This window comes from Eleutherodactylus coqui, unplaced genomic scaffold, assembly GCF_035609145.1.
Source record: "Eleutherodactylus coqui strain aEleCoq1 unplaced genomic scaffold, aEleCoq1.hap1 HAP1_SCAFFOLD_458, whole genome shotgun sequence".
In the NCBI taxonomy this organism is placed as follows: domain Eukaryota; kingdom Metazoa; phylum Chordata; class Amphibia; order Anura; family Eleutherodactylidae; genus Eleutherodactylus; species Eleutherodactylus coqui.
This window is the reverse complement of record NW_027101812.1, coordinates 30,001-46,983: the sequence shown is the minus strand read 5'-3', so window position 1 is coordinate 46,983 and position 16,983 is coordinate 30,001. Positions and strand designations below refer to the sequence as shown.

The window sequence follows — 16,983 nt, the reverse complement described above, 5'->3', positions numbered from 1 at the left end:
TGGCAGCTGTAAATTTATTTTTCCTGTTCCCACTTCAAAAGCTGTAGCTCCAGTTCTGTAATGGCTAATATCATGCTTCTGCTGCTACTAAAGCTAATCATCCTAGCCGTGATAGAATCGGTGCTACAGCAGTTAAAATTAGAATGAGCTCTGTTCATCCAAAACTGTAAATCCTTTCCTGCAGAACGAACAGAGCTTATCCTAAAACGTTTGTGGGTTCATGTGGTATGAACCTAGCCCAATATACAAGCTAAGTATGTCTTGATATTCTGCACCTGGAAATTAAATAAAATTGTAAGGCTCCATTACTTACATTCTGTCGCCTTATACTGCCACGTGGTTTAGGAACGGGTTTTAATGGTCGAGAGACAACTGCTTCAGGATGACAGGATTTCTGTGCCTGTATTGCCAATTGATATGCAACCTCAAATGCCTGACCAAGAGTAAGAATTATTTCATAGGCCTGGTTCTGTGGAGAAGCAAACACATTTTCACCAACTGCAGTTTAGAATTTTTAGCAAACCATGGTTTAGGACTACATAATTAAAACATTGTTTAGCCCTTTTCAATCCAATGTCGGGCTTGTCCCGGCATCATCATTTTCCTCTATAGCTCTGATGTTGGGACAGACCAGACATGCTGTTTCTGCACTGCTGCTTCCCCCGCTCTACTGCCGGAGGCTACCCGACACATTTATATAACTTGGTGAGCTGGAAACAGCACTGATCAGCGCTGGGCTCTTCACTTACTGAATTGCCAGATGTTTTTTCTTCGCTGCTCTGCTGCCGTGTATCCTCTGGCAATACAGCAGGGGAGAAAGCACATGGGTGCTTTCAGTAAATGAAGAGCCCAGCGGTGAGCGCTGTTTTCAGCTCACTAACTCACCTAAGTGTGTTGGGTGGCCTCCGGCAGCAGGGCGGGTAAGGAAGCACATGGAGGCATCCACTAAATTAACAATTCAGCACTGATTCATTTACTGAATGCACCCATGTGCTTTCTCCCCTGCTATATTGCCGGAGGATACACGGCAGCAGAGCAGAGGAGAGGAGAAAGAACATCTGGCATTCAGTAAATGAAGAAGCCAGCACTGATCAGTGCTGTTTCCAGCTTACTAACTTACATAAGTGTGTCGGGTGGCCTCCGGCAGCAGAGTGGGGGAGGAAGCACATGGGGGCATTCACTAAATGAAGAATCCAGCACTGATCAGCGCTGGGTTCTTCATTTACTGAATGCCAGATGTTCTTTCTCCCCCTCTCTGCTGCCGGTGCTACCCGCATACTTACACGATGCTTACTGGTAGTAGCACTGAACAGCCAGTAAAACAGCCGAACAGCTAATAAAAACATCAGGTTAATTCATTTGTATGGTTTTCTATGTTGTTGTTTCAAGTAATCCACCAACCTCTCCCCACACAAAATAAATGGGGAAAATGCAGGTGCCCAAAAAAATTGGATTGGAAAGGGTTAGCTTTCTGATATATGTACTTTAGAGCATATGAAAGAAGGCTCTTGCATTTCCTCTCTATGGAAGAGTTGGCTGCAACGGAAAAGCAGACGGTGAAGCCACTCTAAAACCAACGGCTAACTATCGTGAGTTTTGAAGCTGTGCTTATCCCGCGGAGATCACAGGTTTTTTTGCTGCAGCAAAACCGCAAGATTTCCATGGTGAAACCGACCCGTGGAAAACTAGCATTACAGTTACTAGAATCACATCTACACTGCTCGGTACTTTTCTAGTGTCCTCTATGGTGATCTTATTCCTCTGTGTGCTACAGAGAATCGGGGAGCAATTTCTTGCCAACCGCTCAGAGAAAATAGAAAAATAGACATATATTCTGCAAAATGGAAAAAAACGCTAAAAAATACAGAATACAAGTCATATAAAATAATGAATAGTCTTAATCTTACTGCACACACTGCAGCTTATTCTGAAAAATCAGGTACATTTTAACTTATCCAGCCTATAAAAAATATCACAATATCTCAATCCAATACATATATAAGTAACAGTAATATACTTTGCATTGGCCAAATTCACAGGGTCATTGCTCTCAAAACAGGTCATGCGACTACACTTTTGTTGTAGATTTCCTATATGTGACATTTCATACATTGGTCAAAGGGTCTCCCTTTTGTCTGCAGTGCAGAAGTACGAAATGACACAGATCATGTGACCGAGAACGCTCTGAAATTAACTCTCCTAAACAAAATGTAATGGAAGAGTGGCCAGTGCCTCTATGTGGGGGTTTTGGCTCTGCAGAATATCAATTACAGGAACAGATTTAGAGTGCGGATTACACATCTTCAAATCAGGTGGTGAATTAATACTCTTATTTTTCTGTGCACAACGATAGAAAAAAGGTGTACATTGTCTAACGTACAATGCCAAAATAGCTCTATACAACCTCTAAATAATTCCCAATTTGGATATTTCCATCTTACCACATCAGCAGTGCAGAAAACATGGCAGTAATGATGGCTGGTCTGCAGATCCTTTGTGATATAGGCAAAAGTACATAGGTCTTCAGGATCCTGAGCCGCACAAGATATATTTCGGATCTCATGTTCTGCAATTACATTCTAAATGGATTGAAAGAAGTGCAAGTATTTATTGTGGAAAGAAATAAGCAGAATAGTATTCTCAGTGTAAACAAAGGAGAAAAGTTATAAAACTGAATTATACTCACTTTACAGAGCTAGACAGTGCAAACAGACTAGCCAGTCTTAAAATGCACCACATTTATTACAGTGGCTCTGCTAAATGATAAATCTGTTGAATTTTAAGACTGTCTAGTACAGGTTGAGACCACCTAATATTACATCAAACACTGACAAAATGTTGGTGTAATTCACAACAATTTAGGACACGCTCCTTATTTGGACAAAATGAGAGAGATTTCTGTATTGTCCTGATATTCAGTTTTTTACTTTAGTTGTATCCGCTGAAACTACGATATGCCCTTCTTGAGTACCGAAGCCCAAAACTGTACACAATATTCCACGTGTGATCTGACCAGTGACTTATAAAGTGGAAGGACAATGTTTTCATCATGTGCTCCTAGAAGCACTCCATGATCACATTTGTCTTAAAAGCAGCTGCCTGACGCTGGTTGCTCCAGTTAAGCTTACAGTTACCTAAAATCCCCAAATTCTTTTTAATATCAGTGTTCTAATTTATTGTGACATGTATTTTCTCTGTCCATGTGCACAAGTGCACAAGTTCACATTTATCAGTGATAAACATGCAGCCAAAAAGGCAAGCACAATTCTGAGATGTATTAAGAGGAGCATAGAGTCTAGATTACGTGAAATAATTATTCCCCTCTACTCTTCCTTAGTCAGACCTCATCTGGAATACTGTGTCCAGTTCTGGGAACCCCACTTTAATAAAAATCAACAACAAACTGGAGCAAGTTCAAAGAAGAGTTACCAAGATATTGAGCGGTCTGCAAATCCTGTCGTATGAGGAACGGTTAAAGGATCTGGAAATGTTTAGCTTGCAAAAAAGAAGGCTGTGAGGAGACCTAATAGCTGTCTACAAATATCTGAAGGGCTGTCACAATGCAGCCCTATTCTTATTTGCACAAGGAAAGACTAGAAGCAATGGGATGAAACTGAAAGGGAGGAGACACAAATTAGATATTAGAAAAAACTTTCTGACAGTGAGGATGATCAATGAGTGGAACAGGTTGCCACGGGAGGTGGCAAGTTCTCCTTCAATGGAAGTGTTCAAACAAAGGCTGGACAAATATCTGTCTGGGATGATTTAGTAAATCCTGCACTGAGCAGGAGGTTGGACCAGATGACCCTGAAGGTCCCTTTCAACTCCACCATTCTATGATTCTATTACCTCATTTGCCACTTTTCTGCCCAAGCACTTAACTTATCCAGATCCTCTTGCAACTTCCTTTTGTTGTCTCATGTTAATTTCTTAATATTTTGCTATGCAATTCTTCTACCAGGTCATTAATAAATATATTAAAAAGAGACAGTTACTTACCCATTGAATTTATTGGGCAACAAATTAAAGGAAACCTGTCACCTCCAAACAGCACCATAAATTAAGCCATGGTGCTGCTTAAGAGATGACAGTTCATCAGGAGCAAGAGAGTATGTAGTACTGACTATTTGTGTCAATATACCGAAATCTGATCTAGACTGAGTAGTAGAAGGATACCAATTAATAATGGTGGAAAATCTTTCTATCGTCTCTTGAAGATAAGTAGATATGTCATATGATACGTAATTTTTCAGCCGTTCAGGCGTTTGTTTTACTTTAGACCAATTTTAGTTACGATGGAAATGGTCGTTGAGAATTATAATGGATCAGTCAATGGTCTAACTGCTATCTTGGCAGTATTGATTAAGGTTGAAGAGACCGTATATAAACAGAGAGTAACCTACTTTCAGAGCAACATTAATTGATGATAATGAAGATTTTAGGAACGACCATTATACTATAATACATTGGTCAATTATCTCTCTGTTGTCTTGACAGCATATAGTCAGAGATGTTCAGCCATGGATGAATCGGATAGTGAACAGTTCTGAGAGCCGTGTTCGTACAAATGCTCTGAATAGGTTATATAGTGATCCGATTTACAAGGTTTGCTGAAGTCATCAACCAACCATATGATATATATACATACTGGTAAAATCTTCATTGGTCTAAACAAAAGGAAATAAACCGTATAACAGTTCAAACACTACGCCTTACATAATAGGCGGTGTTTTGAAACTAATAATATATATCAGATAGGTAACCGATATTTATCATTCAGTATCTTCTCTGATTCGGATTATCAGATAACCTACCTAGAGCATTATCATCAATTAACGTTGCTCTGAAAGTAGGTTACTCTCTGTTTATATACGGTCTCTTCAACCTTAATCAATACTGCCAAGATAGCAGTTAGACCATTGACTGATCCATTATAATTCTCAACGACCATTTCCATCGTAACTAAAATTGGTCTAAAGTAAAACAAACGCCTGAACGGCTGAAAAATTACGTATCATATGACATATCTACTTATCTTCAAGAGACGATAGAAAGATTTTCCACCATTATTAATTGGTATCCATCTACTACTCAGTCTAGATCAGATTTGGGTATATTGACACAAATAGTCAGTATTTAAGAGATGACAGGGAGACGGTGGTTCAGGCGAGCATATAAAAAAACAAAAACACATCTCCTGGCTCCCTGTCACCACTCCGAAGAGCAACTTTGGTGATTTTCTGTTTTTCATTCACTATGCAATTCTTTCCTCAGTACATATAAGGCGGCTAGTATTGCCTTGGTTCGTTATCCTTTTCTATCTGAAATTCCTGGGCTCTTTCTGCTTATGTGATCTCTATTCTGAGCAGCTCTCATTTACTTGGGGTTGCGCCATCTGAAACTAGTCAATTTTTCAGTCTGTGTGATGCTATAGACCCTACCACAAAAACTGCCTAGAGGGGGACACAGGCACTACTATCAAAGTTATGGATGATGATCACACAGCTGGTATCACACAGTTATAACACAAGAGATCACAGCTCATCCACCTAACTTATAGTCTGTATGTAATGCTGAGCTGATGCACCATGGGATTGATGTGAAAGTGGAACTATAAAATGTCATCATCAAGTTGGTGTCTGATAAGCATAAGACAGGGCTGCACTGCTTGGAAGTGGCTGGAATACACAGAGGAAAACTCCTGAGTGTACCAAGCAATCAGGTGAAGGGGGCAGGGATAGAAGAATATGTAAATTGCCAGAGTGTCTCTTTAAGACAGTTGGTAATTTCAGGACAAGTCACCCAAAATCACCCAAGAGCTAACACATTACCATTTCAAACTTTAATGAAACTTTCTAGCAATGAACAAATGTGCAGACACATAGGGTCATGGGGTCAAGAAATACAGGAGAGTTGGGAAGTGTGGCCTGGATGGCAAAGATGGCGGACACTAGATTCTAAGCTCTGCTAGAATTAACCTCCTAGAAACTCTTAGAGCGACATCTGAAGATGTTAAAATACTCTCCTACAGCTGCAGGCAAGGTGCAAGAGCCGTGCGATGACAAGGAGGAAGCAGACGAGAGGGACCGAGGCGCTTAATCTACTTCTTCTCAGCGCGTGCAGCAGGAGAAGAGCCAGAAATGCAGGAATCACTTCTCACTGAAGGGGGGCCGGCAGTGCTACGGGCGGCGGACCTGGGGGACCCTTCGCTACAGAGAACTATTAAGCGGGCTTTCCCCTGCCCCTCGCTCCCCAGTTACAGCCAGAATCAAAAGCAGTGCTAGGCACAGCAGCACTCTCACAGTGGGGGAGGGGATGAACAGGCATCAATAGGAGAGAGGAGAGCAGAAAAACATCAGCGTATGTTCTCACAGCAGTTAGGGCAAGATGAAGAAAATGGGAGTGATGAGAGTGACAGCCCTAAAAAAAGAAGACCCAGAAGGTAGGAAGGAGCACAGAACCCCTCCCTCCCCCTAATAACACAGCAACAAGAGGCAAAAAGAGAGATAAGAGACCCCATAATGAGCATAGCATGCACCAGCCAAACCACATTGGAATTCTTTATAAGGAATATGATCTTAGCTCTCAGAGGATCCCTAAAAAAACTAATTTCAATATTAAACACAGTTAATTAACTATATCAGACCTAGGAGAGAGAGAAGAGTTTAAAACTGGTGAAATTACGAGATCACATAATTTATGTGTATTGCATAATGGCAGAAAAGATGGAGGCCATTAAAAACAAAATGGCAGACATGGAAGACAGCAGCAAACGTAATAACCTCAAGATTAGGGGGACTGCGGAATCTGTGAGGATGAAAGATCTATGAAGCTACGGCTTATAAAAACTCTGCTTCCTGACTCCAACCCAGAAGAACATATCCTAGATAGGGTGCATAGACTGCCAAGACCCAAAGCAATTTTTAGAGACCGCACCCAGAGATGTGATCACAAGGGTGTATTTTTATCACATAAAAGATGCCATGATGAATACCTCCAGGAAACTCAAAAATGTACCTCCTCATTTTGAAGATATTAAATTACTTTTGGATTATTCACAAGCCACGATGCTAGCTCGGAAAAAGCTTTCCCCAATTATGGCAGCACTTAGGGAAAACAAAACCCTGTACAAATGGGACTTTCCGACTAAGCTTTATTTAAATAAGGAGGACATGCATTATGTTCTCACGAATTTAGAGGAGGGTCTCTCCCTACTTAAAAAATGGGGAATCATGGTGCAAATAGAAAGTGCTCCAAGCTGGCTGAATAGAGACTGGGCACAAAAACCCACATCCAAGGTCCAAAGAAAATTGCCAGCGATCGCTAACATACCAAATATGAGGAAATATATAAGCACATACAAAGTCTTCATAATAACTAAAGAGGTTCCATCCTAATGAAGGCTGAACCATTGTCACACCAGAATTTAACCCTTTCCAATCCAATTTTGGATTCAGGGTTTCCTAAAAGGCTTTCTCTTTCTACTGTTATACAACGGTGCCATCTGCTGGGTAAAGCCAGTGTGTGTGCGCAAGAGAGGCTCCGACAGCGGAGTGGCTGGCAATAAAAAGGTAAGAATACCCTGTTAGACGTCTTCTGACATTGGAGCTGTACAAGATTCAATCAGAATGTAGAAAGACGTCAGACAGTGGATTGGAAAGGGTTAACCTTCATGAATAGAGTTTATAGATACCCACAGGACAGTGAAGGTCCATTTATTTTACTAACGTCCAAGTTAAAATCCCAAAGTTCAAGTGTTAATCGGACACATGTTCCGATATGTTTCCCCTCAACTTCTTTAAAGTACCAAGTGTTGACCCACATCTGTATTATCCGCTCTCAGGAGACATGTAAATTCCTGGCAGTACTGACTGAAGTGACGACCCTTCTATCACTAGCTCTAACAACAACAACATGGATATAAAACTAATTTCGATCAATGAAAGAGGTCTGAACTCTCCCTTCAAAAGATCGGCCTTATGGAAGGAAGCAACCATGTTACAAGTGGACATTCTTTGTGTGCATGAAACCCATTTCGCAAACACTGGGTCATCCCATTCTAAATTTCCTACAATATTTATGGCTAAGGAGACAAAAAAGATCGTGGGTGTTATAGTGGAGATTAAGGACTCAGTGGACTTGCTGCTGATCGCATTAGAGACAGACAACAGTGGTAGATATGTAATTCTGATTTGCAAAATTAATAATTATCTCATGACCATAGTTAACATTTATGCCCCCAACTCATCACAACTCAGTTTCTTGAATAAAGGAAGGTGGAAAATTAGAAACATACAACAGGGAAGCCTAATCATATGCAGAGAATTCAATGTGGTTTTAGATTGGGAGGTAGATTCCAGCAGCTTCAGCAGAAGTAACATGGCCCTGGGCCCTGACTCCAAGGTTACTCAGGGAGGAGATGTTCAATTTTTTTAGATGTTTAAATGCGGGTTCCAGAGAATATACATTTTATTTGACACACCACAAGTCTTTCTCCAGAATAGAATTGTTTCTGGTAGAGTTTCAGATGCTGACCAGAGTGCAAGAAGCGACAATTGGAGTGGCCTTTTAGTCGGAACACGCTCCTGTCTCTGTGGTCATACAAGTGGGATCTCCTCCAAGCAGTTGGCCCTGCTAATCCCGACAACCTTCCCGCTTACAGTGATTCTTTGCTCTTCCCAGAATGCACAGGGAATATGCAAATGATCTTCCTGCAACTCCAATATCTTTCTTTTAAGACTGAATATCTTCTGGCTGGTTTGTGTAAAACTACGATGTAGTGCAAAAATACATCCAGAAGCTACGCAAAGTAAAACCTAGCAGTTAATATCTTATTATTTAATTTTTAATGCCAATTCAAGTACACATACCATGCATGTACTATTATATATTACAAGTAGTACAAAGGCCATTAGTTGGCAAAAAAAACATGTTTTTGTATTAAAAAATATCTAAGAGTTTCTTTAAAAGTAGCAGTTATAGCATTTGTCTCTAACCTGATTTGAAGCATCAATAAATTTTACGCCTTTGTAGCTTATGGACAGGGTAATCCTTGGAATTTTCTTCATATGCTCTGTGGACTTCTGTAAGCACATATATAGCATTCAGTGAATTCCAGGTAATACTACATCTCAAAAACACCATCTAAAACGGTTTTACAAATTCTATCCCCCCAAAAAATCCCCACAACAGATCAGGTTTTCAGGATTTCTGCAGTACTGCACAGGTAATGTAATTATTATCAGTGCCTCAGACATTGCCACTGTTTTCTCTATAAGATATCCTCAAATTATGACCTATTTATTGGGGGTTCATGAGGACTGGAGTTTAGAAAACAGTGAAAATGTCACACATCAAAAAAACAAAAATCCACCTTACTCTCATTTTAGCACACGCATCTTGGGTGGATTCTGTTCCTCGTAGATCTTTAATTAGCATTGATCCTAAATACTGTTCAAGAGAAGGAGGGGTGTCAATTCATTAAAAAAACAAAAACATATATAAGACATTTTCAAAATATGGATACAATCTTTTAAGTTTATTTTCAAGCATGCACTGTATTTTTTTTTAAACTTGCTGCAATTGGGCATACCACACAGGCATATACAATGATCCCTTGCTATATCGGGGTTCAGTGATTGTGGCTTCAGTTGTGGATTTTATTGCGGATTTTAGATAGACCTTATAGAATTCTGTTTTCGCTAAGTTTTTCGCTATATCGCAGAAGTTAGCGGTACATACAGGAAATACAGTACGCCACTAGTGCGAGCAAACGCGAGATTGTATACAGCACACTATTGACTGATAGAATGTGTTCTGTATCCTGGGTGCCGATTGGCTTACTGATCGTAGCATCAGTCTGCTTGTTCACTTTTGCAGTTGTTTGGCAGTTCACCCATCAGATTCATTTGTGTTATTATAATGCCACTACTTTGCAGATTTTCACGTATTGTGGGGATCTCTGGAACGTAACCCCCGCCACTTTATTGTAGACACCCATCTAATAGTGTGTTGGGCCATCTTTGGCTTTCAGAACCCCAGCAGTGAGTTGTGGCATGGATTCCACTAGGTGTTGAAATCATTCTATATGAATATAAAACAGAAGCAATAAAAAACAATAGGCTAGAAGCCATAAAATGGATTTTGGGGGTATGTCAAAAGCAAAAGAAAAGTCAAAGATATTTTACAGGATGAAAATGGTGAAATAGTTACAAATGATGTTGAGAAGGCCAAACTTTTAAATTCCTATTTTGTATCTGTTTTCTCTCAGAAAGTAGATGTAATATCAACTAATCTTCCATATGATATTGGGGGGAATAAAAGAATGCAGGCAATCTATAAACAGAGAGATGGTGAGGGAATACTTCGATAACTTAAAGGGGTTGTCCCGCGATAGCAAGTGGGGTTATACACTTCTGTATGGCCATATTAATGCACTTTGTAATATACATCGTGCATTAAATATGAGCCATACAGAAGTTATTCACTTACCTGCTCCGTTGCTGGCGTCCCCGTTGCCATGGTGCCGTCTAACTTCAGCGTCTAATCGCCCGATTAGACGCGCTTGCGCAGATGGGTCTTTTCCCTTCGGCTCGGCAGCAGCGGCGTTCTGGCTCCGCCCCCTTGCACGCGTCATCACGTAGCTCCGCCCCCGTCACATGTGCCGATTCCAGCCAATCAGGATATACGATGTATATTACAAAGTGCATTAATATGGCCATACAGAAGTGCATAACCCCACCTGCTGCCGCGGGACAACCCCTTTAACTGAATTAAAGTCTCCAGGTCCAGATGAATTACATCCTATGATATTAAAGGAAGCAGCAGATGTAATTGCTAAACCACTCGCCATAATCTTTGAAATTCCTGGAGAACAGGAGAAGTCCCAGGGGATTGGAAAAAGGGCAAATTTAATCCCAATCTTCTGAAAAAGGGAAGAAGGTGGAACCAGGAAACTACAAGCCTGTGAGCCTGACTTCTCTACCGGGAAAGATCTTTGAACAAATTATTAAACAGCATATATGCACGTACTTGGATAAAAATGGAGTAATTAACCAAAGCCAGCATAGGTTTACAACAAACAAGTCATGCCAGATACATCTAATTTCCTTCTATGACAAAATAACTGACAGGGTTGATCAGAAAAAAGTGGTAGATATAGTATACCTTGAGTTCATTAAAGCATTTGACAAAGTATCTCACACCATACTTATTGAAAAAATTACCAAATATGGCATTGACAAGGCAACTGTTAGGTGGATTCACAACTGACTGAGTGATTGTACTCAAAGAGTGGTCAAAAATGGCTGCCATCCAAGTGGAAGAATTTGTTAAGTGGGGTAGCACAGGGCTCTGTCCTGGGCAACAGTGTTCAACATTTTTATAAATGATCTGGAGAAGAGGATTGACTGGAAACTGATCAAATTTGCTGACGACACAAAGCTAGGAGGGATAGCTAACACTGGCCAAGAGAAAAGAGAGAGAATTCAAAAAAATCTAGAAAAGCTTGGACAGTGGACGGCGACTAACAGAAGGTCCTAAATCTGGGCAAGAAAAATGATAAAGGCACATACATAATGTGAGGAATTGGGCTAAGCAGCAGCTCATGTGAAAAAGACTTGGGGATACTAATAGATCATAGACTTAACATGAGTCAACAGTGTGATGCAGCAGCAAAAAGAGGCAAACACAATTCTGGTATGCATTACGAGAAGTATAGAGTTTAGATCACATGAGGTAATTATTCCCCTCTACTCTTCCTTAGTCAGACCTCATCTGGAATACTGAGTCTAGTTCTAGGCACCCCAATTTAAAAAAAGCAGCGACAAACTGGAGCAAGTTCAGAGAAGAGCTACCAGGATGGTGAGTGGTCTGCAAATCCTGTCCTATGAGGAACAGTTAAAGGATCTGGGAATCTTTAGCTTGCAAAAAAAAAAGGCTGAAAAGAGACTTAATAGCTATCTACAAATATCTGAAGGGCTGCCACAGTGCAGAGGGATCAACCCTATTCTCATTTTCACATAGGTCTATTATATAAGCAATGGGATGAAACTGAAAGGGAGGGGACAAACATTAAATATTGACAAAAAACTTTGACAGTAGCGGTGATCAATGAGTGGAACAAGTTGCCAAGGGAGGTGGCGAGTTCTTATTCAATGGAAGTCTTAAAACAGAAACTGAACAGACAGACATTTGTCTAGGATTATTTAGTGAATCCTGCATTGAGCAGGTGGTTGGACCAGATGACCCTGGAGGTCCTTTCCAACTCTACTATTCTGTGATTTTATGATTCTACGGTGCAAAATACGATTCTATGAATATTAGGCATTGCAGAATTTATACAGTTTTTGCAAATTCTATAAAAAGTTACAAAACATGCTTTGACAGGAAGGGTTTATCGATTCATGCTGTTTGTACAAAGTTATGACCCCATGAACCCCCATCAGCATTGTACAATAGAAATCTAGATTCATCTGACCAGGCAATGTATTTCCACTGCTCAGTGGTACATTTTTTGCGTTCTTGTTTGTGCAAGTCTTGCCTGTTTCTCTTAGACACCAATGACACTTGAATTGTTCATCTGCTGTTCCCCTCCATGTTAAGGAATGACAAGTTGTGCGTTCAGACTCATTAGCTGGAGTACTAGTGTTGCAATTTGCTTGACTAAGCACAACCTATTTAACCCCTTAATGACATGGCCTATTTTGGGCTTAAGGACGCAACAATTTTTGGCGGATTTTCTTCTCCGTTTATCAAAAGCCATAACTTTTTTATTTTTCCGTCGACGCGGCCGTATGAGGGCTTGTTTTTTGCGTGGCGAACTGTAGTTTTTATCGGTGTCATTTTTGGGTACATTAACTATATTGTAAAACTTTCTTTTTTCTTTTTATGATAGCAGGGAGAGAAAACGCATCAATTCTGCCATAGATTTTTTAACATTTTTTTTACAGCGTTAATCATGCAGCATAAATGAGACATTCCATTTTTTCTGCGGACCGGTACGGTTACAACGATACCAAAATTCTTACATTTTTTTTAAGGTTTTTCCACTTTTCTGCAATAAAAACCCTTCCCTGCATTCAAAGTCCTGTAACTTTCTTATTTTTTGATGTACGGAGCTCTGTGAGGGCTTATTTTTTGCGAGACGAGCTGTAGTTTTTACTGGTACCATTTTGGGGTACATACGTTTTTTAGCGCTTTTTTTTTTGCGTTTTTTTCCGTGCACAGTCAAAAGCATGTGCATCTTATTGTACGCGTCGTTCCGTACGCGATAATACCAAGTATGTGGGGTTTTATTTTTTTTTTACCTTTTTTTATGCTAATCTGAGAAAAAGCATTAAAAAATGGGTTTTTTACTCTTTTTTTACATTTTTTTAATCTTTGGTTTTTTTTACAATATTTGTGTCCCCCTGGGGGACTTTAACCACTGCCCTGATGATCGCTGTCATAAGGCATGGCAGAGCTACTGCTGTGCCATGCCTTATCGCTTATACAGCGATCTCAGGCACTGGTAATACAGGACGCCAGTTAACATCGCGAGAGCCGGCCGGAGACTCAGAGGGAGTGCGCTCCCTCTGTGAACTCTTTCCCTGCCGTGATCTACTTAGATCGCGAGGTTGATCCAGAGATTATTCTGACTGCTGGGAAGGATTTTTTTTCCCCGATGGGGCTATTTGGCTTCTGCCTCTCGAGGTTTTTTGCCTTCCTCTGGATCAACAAGGAGGTTGAAACAGGCTGAACCAGATGGACATTGTCTTTATTCAGCCTAACATACTATGTCCTGGGTGTCTGGGCTTTATTCTACAGGGCTATAAGAACACATCGATGTAAAATAAAGCTGTGGAGTCGGATAGTTTGACAGCTCCCTGCTATCAACCATATTTAATAGATAACTGCGATCACGTGCAAGTTAAGAAAAAGTTTAAAAAGATAAAGTTTTATCTTCCCTCATGGATGGGATCTGTGAGGAAAGATGAAATTACTCACCTTAGGCTGCCGGCAATATCCCCTGACGCAATGTTGCTCCACAGACCTTACCCAAGCTTTTGTGCATGTCGGCAAAATGTCAGGCACATGCGTAGAAGTCAGGGAGGGTTCAGGAAATTCAAAATCTCCTGGCTCCTGGCTAACAAAGGTAGCAGAGAGCCTGGAGCAGTGATTGAAGACCCCACAAGTGGTCCCTGGTTATGTGATCACGTAAAAGTTAAAGTTTCATCTCTTTTCACCACTGTGATGATGAGGAGAGATGAAACTTCTTATCGTAGGCCTTGGCGATGTCTCCCGACTGTTATCTTCATCCACGGACCTTCGCTGGCTTCTGCGCATGCACCAGCCAGCAAAATAGCGGAAACTTGCACAGAAGCCAGTGAGGCCCGGGGAAATTTAAAATCTGCTGCTAAGAAGATGGAACAATGCCCGGAGGCACTGCTGAGCAGTCCCCGATCAAGTGATTGCCATTATCCAATGGTATAAAAAAGTAGCAATCTACCGTATTCAGATTGCTACCCATAATGCCTATGTAATTTACAAAACATCCCAGAGAATGCTCATCTTCCTGCAGTACCAGGAACAGCTTGTTGAGCCGGAGTCTGAGGAGGTGCAAAGGCTGTGGTCTAGAAATACACCTGCAAAAAGTGTTAGGTTTGCAGCAAGCATGGGAGAATGGGGAAGAGCCGGTTTTATTGCCCTATGTGCCCATCCAAACCAGAACTTTGTAATTACCCGTTTTGAGAGATATCACACAGTTTTACATTACTACTACATTACTACTTTTATCTCAAATTTAGAGAAAAAGGGATGGGACAAAGAATTCTTTTTAGGGAGTCGAATTTTTTTTTCTGCACAAGGGGCCTGCAATTAATTGAGTTGTGCCTTGAATGCCAATGGGTGTTCCCTCTATTACAGGCCTAGCTACACACAGTAGAACTAGTGTTATAAAATTTGTGGTGAGTATCTTCAGTTTTTCCTGCTTGAAACAAAGAAAACTCCTGAAAGTGACATATTTGTGAAAAAAATGAAAATTCTATTTATTTTTCACATGCTTTATAATAATTTTTGCAAAAAACTGTGGGGCCAGAATTCTCAGTACACACTTCAATAAATGGGATAATGGGTCTAGATTTCAAAATAGGGTCATTTGTGGGGGAAGGTTTATTATTTGGCAGCTTAATGGCTCTACAAGTGTGCAATGGGGCCTGGAATATATTCAGTTGTGCCCTGAAAGCCAAAGAATGTTCCCTCCATCACAATTGGTATGCTTCTGACCACATTTTAGGGTGCAAATCTTCATTGATATGTGCGCTGTACAAAAAAAAATAATAAACAGGCTTTTAAAATGACACATTTGCCAAAATAAAATGAAAATTGCAATTTTTTCCTTTTGCTTTGCTCAAATGAATTTGTTAAAAGGGTCTAGTTTTCAGAAGGGTGTCATTTCTGGGAGTTCTCTATTGTTTTCGCAGCTAAAGGGTCTACAAGTGTGCAATGGGGCCTGAAACACCTTCAAGCTAAATTTCTGTTCTGAAAGCCACCTTATGTTTGTATGCACAACGGGGCCCAAAACTAAAGAATAGGACCACAATGGGTGTGTTTCTGAGCACAGAGCAAACAGGAATATCCGTTTTAGGATGCAAATCCTCATTTTCCTGTGCACTATAGAAAAAAACACATCTTTAAAATGACATATTTGCAAATATATATTATATTTTTTCTCCTCTAAAATGCACTAAGTCCTGAAAAAAACAACTGTGGGGTCAAAATACTCAGACTCACCTCAGTGTATACATTAACTCCTTCAGTGACAGGTGTCTTACCACCCCGTCCTGCCCACCAGGGCAGGTTTTTTAAACGGGCCAATCATTTAATTTCAACAAATTTTGCAGTCGCATTCCAAGAGCCATAACTTTTGCAAAAAAATTTGTAGGAAGATTAGGGAAGAAAAAATAAATCCTGCCATTTGATTTTTGGATTTCATTTTTACGGTGTTCAGCGTGCAGAATAAATATCATGATAACATTATTCTCTAAGTCAACACGATTCTGACGATACCAAGTTTACACAGTTTTTTTATGTTTTGCTATTTTTGTACATTTTAAATAGAGATGAGTGAACGTACTCGTAACGAGTACTTACGCACCCGAGTACCGCCATTTTCGAGTACTTCAGTACTCGGGCGTAAAGATTCGGGGGGCGCCGGGGGGCGGGGAGAGGCGCGGCGGTGCGGGGGGGAGCAGCGGGGAACAGGGGGGAGCCCTCTCTCTCTCCCTCTCCCCCCCACTCCCCACTGCTACCCCCCGTGCCGCCACTGCGCCCCCCGAATCTTTACGCCCAAGTACTGCAGTACTCGAAAATGGCGGTACTCGGGTGCGTAAGTACTCGTAACGAGTACGTTCGCTCATCTCTAATTTTAAACTTTTTCTCTTAAAGGTTTGCTTTTGTGTCGCCACATTTCAAGAGCCGTATTAATTTTTTTTTCCATTGCTATAGCTCTACAAGGGCTTATTTTTTGCGGCATGAACTCTAGTCTTCATTTGTCTAACTTTTAGGAACATGTAAAATTTTAATTGCCTTTTTATTCTATTTTTTCTAGTGGCAAGATTAACAAAATCTGTAATTCTGGCATATTTTTCACTGCATTCTCTTAGCAGTATAAATAATATATTAAAGTAATTCTACAGGCCAGTACGATTATGCCAATACCAAATTGTAATAGTTTTTTTCTTTTTCGCGACTTTTTCAGAGTTAAAAAAAAAAAAAGTTTAAATCACCCTCCTTTTTACCATATTTATAATAAAAAAAAATCTAAATCATAAAAGAAAAATACATATTTGGTATCGTCGCATCCGTAAAAGTTCGATCTATCAAACTAGTGCATTATTTACCCCACACGGTGAACGTACTCCGAAAAAAAAAAAAAAAAGAACGCCAGAAATGCACTTTCAGTCTTTCAGAAATGAACTTGTCTCCCCCCAAAAAATGCAATAA

The 16,983-nt window shown here is 40.3% G+C and overlaps 1 protein-coding gene across 1 annotated transcript in view; it reads right to left on the bottom strand.

The window, feature by feature from the left end:
* Positions 1–313: 313 nt before the first annotated feature.
* The window catches only part of LOC136591485 (ankyrin repeat and SAM domain-containing protein 1A-like), a gene marked incomplete at both ends in the record, with an annotated part of 18,389 nt that continues 1,719 nt past the window's right edge, over positions 314–16,983 (bottom strand). The window contains 4 exons of the mRNA XM_066588524.1: positions 314–469; positions 2,442–2,579; positions 8,997–9,083; positions 9,379–9,450. Coding sequence (XP_066444621.1) covers positions 314–469; positions 2,442–2,579; positions 8,997–9,083; positions 9,379–9,450 — 453 coding nt within the window. The remainder of the gene's footprint in view (positions 470–2,441; positions 2,580–8,996; positions 9,084–9,378; positions 9,451–16,983) is intronic.